Consider the following 8,392-nt stretch of genomic DNA (forward strand, 5'->3'; position numbering starts at 1 on the left):
GGCTGCGGAAACCGGGAGGCTGTGCAGAGGCAGGGGGGGCGGGCGTTGTGGTGGTGTCGGGGGTGCATTGTAGTTGCATTGCATGTGCAGCCAAAGTGTGCAATGCCCCTCCAGTGCAGCCCTGAGGCCGCTTCTCCCGGCGGAGGGTCGTGGCAGCAGCCCAGGGCTTGCGAGAAGAGGCAGGAGATTGATCGGGGAAGTCCTTTGGCTGTCACGGACTGGTTGGACGCAGAGGAGCAGTGGGAGGAACCAGCTGGGGAACCCACAAGGGAAGAAGGCTCAGAGCCCGGGGATTGGTGGTGGGACTTCAATGAGTAGTCAGATGGAGAAGACTGGGAAGAGGAGGTATCAAGAGGTAACGGGACTTAGTGAGTCTGTGGCAGGGAGAAGTCCAGAATGAGAGGTAGAAGCTGAAGGAGGAGAGGTCAAGAGGTAGAGAGGAGTCAGGCTGCTGAAGAGTCATGGGTGCCTCCCTTTCATGTGACAAGCTCCCTTCCCCACTTGTCTCCCAGAACCAGAAGAGGCATGAAAAGGGAAGAAGAGAAATTAGGGTCATGCAGGCAAAGTCTCAGATTGCTTGGGGGTAACCCTGGAGAGGAGGGGGCGTAGGCAGCTGTGGGGAGACAGAGACCTTCAGTCTCAGCAACTGCTTCATGGGGGCAAGGCCTACCGGAGATGAGGTGCTCTGCTCGTGAGGCCTGGCACTTCTGTGCAAGTCGTGTTTTTGCTAACAAAGAATCAACTCCAACTTGCACAGTGTGATTTATTGCTGGCTCGCACCTGTCGTCAGCCCAACACCCTCCACCCACTAACTGTCAGCCCTTCCTGACTCTCGGTGACTCTTCTTCTTTGGCGATCCATCGTAGCCGAGTAAGATTGTCTTCCATGGTTTTAACAATGAGTCTGTAAGTGACTGTGGAGGCCAATTTTGGATCCACACATCCTCCCACAGTGGGGACATTGGTTTCCAGGTGGGAGTTGATCACGGTGTGGATTTGCCAAGCGTGCCTTCCTCTTAGCATGTTTCTCCTTTGTGTCCTGAGTTCAAGTGTCTTCAAAGCCCGTATTAGCTGCGGCTGGCAAAATTCTTGCAAGGATCTTAGCAAATAGTCTCTTATCAATATCCAAGGTGACCCTTCCTGAATCCCAAAATGGTTTTCGGCCTTCTAGGGGGACAGTGGACATGATTTTCACCGCTCGACCGCTTTAAGAAAAACACAGAGAGCAAAACCAACCCCTGTATATGGCATTTATTGACTTGACTAAGGCTTTCGACACTGTAAATAGCAATGCCCTGTGAACTGTCCTTCTGAAAATTGGCTGCCCAGATCAATTTGTGAATATCGTTCGGCTCCTCCATGATAATATGACAGCAACAATCGCAGATGATAACGGCTCTCAAAGTGAACCATTCACAGTGGGATCAGGTGTTAAACGGCGTTGTGCTATTGCCCCATCTCTATTCATTATTTTCATTGCCGTGATCCTGCACTTTGTTCAAGGGAAACTCTCCACCGGAGTAGAAATCATATATCGAACAGATGGAAAGCTCTTTAATCCGCTCTCCCAGGATGCTGGACTAGGTGGGCCATTGGCCTGATCCAGGAAGCCTCTTCTTACTGTCTTGCATTCTCTCTCTTTCGCAGGCTGTGCAGTTCCTCTTGTGTGACCTCCTGCTCATCACCCGCACCCGGCTCTGGCAGCAGCAGATGCAAGCAGGGCAGCCGCATGGCGCTCCCTACCAAGCCTCCACCCTTGAACTCCGTGGCTTCCAGCAGGATCTCAGCAGCCTCCGGCGCCTGGCGCAAGCGGACAAGGCTGCCATGCACAGGGTGAGTTGGGTGCTGGGCTCCTCTGCTCCTGTAAGCTCCTCCTTGGCTCCGCAATGCGGCCGTCACTGTCGAGAGCGCTGGTTTTTGGTAACCCTATGAAGCTGTCTCATGCCGACTCAGAGACTTCTCCAGTCTGTTTATTTTATTTGTTCCGTAAAATTTATATACGGCTCAATTGTTGTTTTGGTTAATTAAAAGAAACCCTTGGGTTTACCAGAAAGATAATACCATGAAATCAACAATAATTTAAAGCTTTCAAAAAGTTAACGTAGCAACGGACTAGAAAGTGGTCAGAACTCTCATCTGCTTTCTAAGCATCCGAATAGACTTGTCTGTGCAAAAATTGGTGATTACACTCGAAGGCACCTGCTTGCTATCAATAGGCAGGGAGTTCCAAAGTGGAGGTGCTGCCACACTAAAATATCGGGTTCTTACAAATGTGGAATGGGTATTACATAGCTGTCAAGTTTTCCCTTTTCTCGCAAGGAAGCCTATTCAGCATAAGGGAATTTCCCTTAAAAAAAGGGAGAATTTGACAGCTATGGAATTATGTGGCACCTTTAACAGTGCTGTTTCAAATGAGCAGATCTTCTAATTAAACTGGTCCCAAGCTGTTAAGGGCTTGATGTGTAGAATCCACAGCCCTCTGCATGTTGTGAGGCTCCGAGGTCACATCTGCATCGTATACCATGATAAAAGATGAGGTCGTCCTCCCCGATCCTGGGGGCTGTAGTTTGTTAAGGATGCTAAGTTTCAAATTTTTGCCAAAATCCTCACAGTTGCAGGGTTTGTGTCATGCTTGCCCTCCTTTTGACCTTGCCAAGGGGCGTTTGCTGTGAGCGTCCCTTCTTTCATTCTGCAGTTCATCTCGCTGGTGCTCTGTGCTCTGCAGCCTCCCTGGGTGCCCAACCATCAATTAAACCAGATCGGGAAATGCAGGCAGCTGGGGAGGCTGCAAAGCGCTGGAGAAATCTTTCCTGTAAAGAAAAGCATACATGCATGTGAGAGTTGGCTGCCTTGCAACGGGGAAGTCAGCTCGAAAGCCTTTGGCCAGCAGAATTCTGACAATTTTCTAAATAAATTCTCAAGCGCTCTGAGAACGAGGCAGGAAACCTGAAACCTCTTTTGCAGAGGACAGAAACTTTAGAGACACTGGGAGAGATCTCTCGACACAGCGCTGGTTTTTGTGGTGGTTCTGGTGGGAGGCAACGGTGGGTGGTGCTGGGGGGAGTGTGGTGGTTCTTGACTCTCTGGCCTGCCCCCCACAGGTTTTCCTCCATGAGGCGACGGCCCGGCTGATGGCCCGAGCCAGCCCCACCCGGACCCACCAGCTGCTGGACCGCAGCCTGCGCAGGAGAGTTGCCTCGAGCATCAAAGGAGGTGAGTGACAGGGGTGTGTGCTTGGTCCATGCAAGAACCACCGTAATAAGCTGCCTTACTCCAATTCATATCCAGCTCAATACTGTCTCCACTGATTGGCAGCGGCTCTTTGGGGAGATTCCCAGCCCCAACTGGATATGCTTTTGGGGATTGAACCTGGGACCTTCTGCATGCAAGGCAGGTGCTCTGCAACTGAGCTACAACCCCTTCCCTCCGAATGCAGGTGATTTCATAGAATCATAGAGTTGGAAGGGACTCCAAGGGCCATCTAGTCCAACCCCCTGTGATGCAGGAATCTTTCGCCCAACGTGGGGCTCCAACCCACAACCCTCTGATTAAGAGTCTCATGCTCTACCAAGTGAGCTATCTTGCTTCTCACACCTGAATGCCTCTTCCGCCTTGGGGCTTGGGGCCTTGCTTGCCTCCTCTCTGGACCACCTGTAAGAAGGCAGAGAGGTGGGGGGCTAGCTGAGTACATGCCCCATTTGCCCATGGTTCTTCCCCTCCTATTTAATCCCCCAAACCACCCTGTAAGGTAGGTTGGGTTGAGAGAGGCAGTGACTGGCTCCCAAGGTCCCCCGGTGAGCTTCATGGCCATGTGGGGGATTCAAACCCTGGTCTCTCTCCAACACACTAACCATTGCACCACGCTGCCATCAGGGGGGATGGCCAGTGCCGGATTTACATATAAGCTAAACAAGCTATAGCTTAGGGCCCCACTCTTTTGGGACCCCCCAAAAAAATTAAAAGAAAAAGAATGGATGTACATTTCCAAAATATAAGATGAAAAATAAAATAAAACCTACATACAGTTAGAGCTTAATAATTATTTCACTATAAATATACTTCCTCTTAATTGTATTTCACTATTAATATACTTCTTAATTGTATTTCAGTTCAACAATTACTTTGATAAAATACATATTTTGTTACGTGAAAATGGCTTTAGATACCATAAATTACCATACAGCATATATTCAACACAAGAAACAGCAACAATTTTTTGTTGACACAGGACAGCTGGACATATAAAGGGTCCCATTACCGTCAGTAGCTTAGGGCCTCATCAAACCTCAATCCGTCCCTGGGGATGGCCTTTTGCTTTCGTACAGGGCCACCTCTTGCTTCTGTGCCTCATTCCGCTGAGCTTCTGACGGTGTTTTCCTTTCCAGCCAGCGAACGCGAGAGCCAGCCGACGGCGCGAGAGCAGGCAGAGGCCCTCCTCCTGGCCTGCTCTTACCTGCCCCCCGCCTTCCTTCTGGGTCCCAGTCAGAGGATGGGCATGTTGGCCGAGGCGGCCCGCTCCCTGGAGAAGTTGGGCGACAAAAGGACACTCTACGAGTGCCAGCAGATGATCATCCGGCTCGGAAGCGGGTCCACTGTCACCTCCAGCTAGAGAGAGGGGGCACCGAGGAGGACTTGTGGGGAGCAGGAAGAGGGCAGAGCGGGAAGGCGACCCCTCTAAGCACATGGCACAGTGTGTTCTCCTGGACTCCGGCAGGCGAGGCATAGGATCTGGCGTGGCCTGCGGAAGCCCGACTCTCCCCCCTCTTTCTCTCTCTCTCTAGGTAATCATTACTCTGCAGGGCTACTCTCTCATCTCCCCCTAAGTTCTGTGTGGGGAGCCCCTTTCCTTGTGGCTGTGTGTGCTGAGCAGACCTATGTGACTTGGGGGGTGGGGGAGCGCAGGCAAGCAAGTGGTGTTTTCCAAGAAGCATCTCCTGGCTGTGTGCTTCTCCTGCTGTCAAAATTGGGGAGAAGGGAGATTGATTGCTGTTGAGGCAGCGTTGGAATTGACAGCACTGGTTTTTCGGCCATGCAAATAAACAAGGAAAGGTTAAGAAATGGGTCCCCAAATGCATGCATGGGTCGGAAGTATGTCCTGGGCCTGAAAAGGTTGGAGATAACCTGCTTTTTAGAGCCATTCTGGGTGGGGTGCAAGTGCATTTTGTTCCGTTTCCTGCAACCGGATTCTGCGTTTTGAGACACACACACACACACACACACCCTTGCACACATGGCTTGTGGTGGTTCATTGCACTTCCATTGTAGCACCCCTATTATGGGGGGGCGGGGCTGGTGGCTTTGCAATTGCCCGGTTTCCCATTGGCTGGCCTTTGTTCCTCTCTCTCACCCCCCACCTCCCCAGATAGTCTCCCCCTACTTCCTGCCAGCAGCTCATGACAAGGCAACGGGGACCCCTGGTGGCAAACCACCGACACTGCAGGATGCCCCTCCATCTCTCTGGCCAGATGTGAACAGCTCAGATGCGAGCTCCCATTTCCCCAGAGCGGTCTCTGCTGTCAGACGCCTCCCGCTTCGCTCCTCCTCCAACCTCTGAGGGCAGATGAGGACTCCTCTCAAGGGGCAGAGTGCTAAGGGCCTGGGTTGTTCTGGAGGCGGGCCATGGGTTTCCCCGAGGCAACCGTCCCCTTCGATATTCACGTGGTGTAATTGCCTCCAGGAGAAACTTTGTGCTTTGGTTACAGAAGAAAGTTCTCCTCCTCCTCTCCACCCTTTGTAGTGGCTCCCTGTGAATGATTTGGCTATATTTTGGTGGGCTGGGGGTTGTGGATTTCTGGCTTGGGTGTTCCGCCCCCCCACCCCATCCCCATGCTAGGATTCAGTCACTGCCTTCTTACCACGCCGCAGGGCATGTGTGTGCAAGGATTTCTAAGAACGTTTTGCCACATGTATATTCCGCCCACCCCTTTTATGGCAGGCTTTCCCTGAAGTAGAATTCACACGCAAACACACGTCACTGCCCCCAATTATTGGAGCTGCTGGCTGTGTGCACTTTGACGGTTGAATTTCTGCCTGCTGATCAGCTGTTAAAAGGCACCGGAGTCCTGCTAGAAAAGGTGGACAGCCCATTTAAGAAAAAGCAGGCGTTTCTCTCTGGGGGTTTTTTTATTTTGTTTTACGTGTGTATGGGAAGGGAAACGACGAAAGGTCAGCGGGGCAGGCTGCTTCATTTTCTATCCCCCAAAATAGATTTTTGGTCCTAGCAGCAAGCACCGCTCCGTGTTGGTTCCATCACACTGCCTGGGTTAAGGATGCTGTTGCTATGGAGAAATTCCCTCTTGCAGGTGTGATGGGAGAGGCAGAAAGGTCCGGCCTAATCATGGTGGGAATATGAACTGTGCCCTCCGCAGGGCTTCTGTCGCAGGAGCATTTCAGGTGTGTTTCTGTGTGTGTGAGAGAGATACTAGGGCACCCCCACCCCTCTTCAATCTGCATCGCTCAGCCACGCCTCTTCCATTCAAAAGTTATTTTCATAGCGTGAGGGTTTTTTGTACAGATGATAAAATAAAAAGACCTACTTATTTATACCTCTTTTGTCTGTGACGCTTTATTGAAGGAGCGGGAAAGAAGGAATGGAGTATGTTTGAGTGGGGCTCAGCAGGTCACGGAGAGGAGGAGTGGGACAAGAGACCACCTGCCATTTGAGACCCACGTGCCTCCGTTCAAATCCATGGGTGGACCAAAGACAAGTTTGTCAATGGCGGTTCACTACGGTGGTTTGTATGGAGTCTCCAGGTTCAGAGAGGCGGTGCTCTATTGAAGGCTCAGGTGCTCAGGAGCGCCAGGGGGGAAGGAGTCTTGCTTTGATGCCTTACCTGAAGGCGTCTGGCTGGCCACTGAGTGCAAGAGGTCCAGTGCCAAGGGTCTTCTGGTGGTTCCCTCGCTACGAGAAGCTAAGTTGCAGGGAACCAGGCAGAGGGCCTTCTCGGTAGTGGCACCCACCCTGTGGAATGCCCTCCCACCAGAGGTCAAAGAGAACAATTACCAGACCTTTAGAACAGTGTTTCTCAACCACTGTTCCGCGGCACACTAGAGACGCTGGCTGGTGTGCCGCGACGTGCTGCGATGAGAAGGGCGATTTGCATTGTCATGTGCCTGCCAGCCGCCAATAGACAGTGCTGGCCCGCCGGAAAGCAATATTTCTCCTCTTTCCCAAAGCTCAGTGCAAACGAGCCTGGCGGCCGCCAATGTGCAACACTGACCCGCCAGAAAGCAATATTTGGCAAGTGTTTCTTACAGTCATAATTATAATATAGGGCGGCACAGAGTTAAATTTTTTAACTTTTTTAATGGTGGTGTGCCTCGTGATTTTTTTCACGGAACAAGTGTGCTGTGGCCCAGAAAAGGTTGAGAAACACTGCTTTAGAAGGCATCTTAAGGCAGCCCTGTTTAGGGAAGCTTTTAATGTTTGATGGATTTCTGTATTTTAATGTTTTGTTGGAAGCCGCCCAGAGTGGCTGGGGGAACCTGGCCAGATGGGGAGGGTATAAATAATAAATTATTATTATTATTATTATTATTATTATTATTAGATTGCATGCAGCTTCTGTTTGATCCAGCAAGGCTATGTGTGGCCAAACCGACTTTGTGCTGCCCAAACAGGCAAACCTTCTTTTCCTATAAAGACCCCTATTTGCACCCACATAGGACTAGATTGTGCAAATTGACTCCCATGAAAGGGTTGGAACTTTGAGACGCCATCTGCAATGACCTAATAGTCTGTGCAAACATTCCCTTGGTAGTATAGTTGTTGAGTGGCGAAGAGGTGTGAACGCACCTTCCATGTGGGTGTGGAGCTTCTGGTCTTCCAGTTACTGTGGACTGTGATTCCCATCAGCCCCAGCCAGCATGAACCCAAGGTCAGGGGCGATGGGGGTTGTAGTCCAGCAACTAGGAGGCAAGGGGTTCCACATCCCTTAGTTAAAACGGTGGATGTGATTGCTGTTGCCTGGGTATCTTCTCCTTCCTCAAAGCAGAGATGCTGGCGAGGTTCCTTGGCGGTCAATTATTCGGGTACCAGTGTGGACCATGCATATAGCATTGTTCTTCCTCTGGCGGGTTTCTGTATATGTTCATGCACCCCCCCCCCAACATGTCATTGCACAGGTTGCCTCTCTCATTCCCATCCTGACCTTGAAATCTGCACTGCAGTCCTCGTACTGGTTTACGCTGCTGCTGCTGCTTCAAATCTTCCTCTGCCTGGAAAGAGCCACTTTCCTCCGATTGATGGCTTCCCACTGTGGGTCTCAGGTGTGGGGATTTTCTAGGGGAGCCTAGTATGCTACCTCGAACTGAGGGATGCCTGAATTGATTGGATTGGCTCAAGTTTATTGGGCACCTACTGAATTTGGTGTTTAGAGCACCTGGCTAATCTA

General features: G+C 51.0%; 1 protein-coding gene across 2 annotated transcripts in view; it reads left to right on the plus strand.

Moving 5' to 3' along the window:
* Positions 1 to 6,544, plus strand: part of SREBF1 (sterol regulatory element binding transcription factor 1) — a 46,040-nt gene extending 39,496 nt beyond the window's left edge. For both annotated transcript variants that reach the window (XM_035130971.3, XM_060282439.2), the window contains exons 17-19: positions 1,647 to 1,832; positions 3,101 to 3,212; positions 4,385 to 6,544. In XM_035130971.3, coding sequence (XP_034986862.3) covers positions 1,647 to 1,832; positions 3,101 to 3,212; positions 4,385 to 4,608 — 522 coding nt within the window. In that variant the 3' untranslated portion in view covers positions 4,609 to 6,544. The remainder of the gene's footprint in view (positions 1 to 1,646; positions 1,833 to 3,100; positions 3,213 to 4,384) is intronic.
* Positions 6,545 to 8,392: the final 1,848 nt, after the last annotated feature.

Source organism: Zootoca vivipara, chromosome 13 (assembly GCF_965207765.1).
Source record: "Zootoca vivipara chromosome 13, rZooViv2.hap1.1, whole genome shotgun sequence".
NCBI lineage: Eukaryota > Metazoa > Chordata > Lepidosauria > Squamata > Lacertidae > Zootoca > Zootoca vivipara.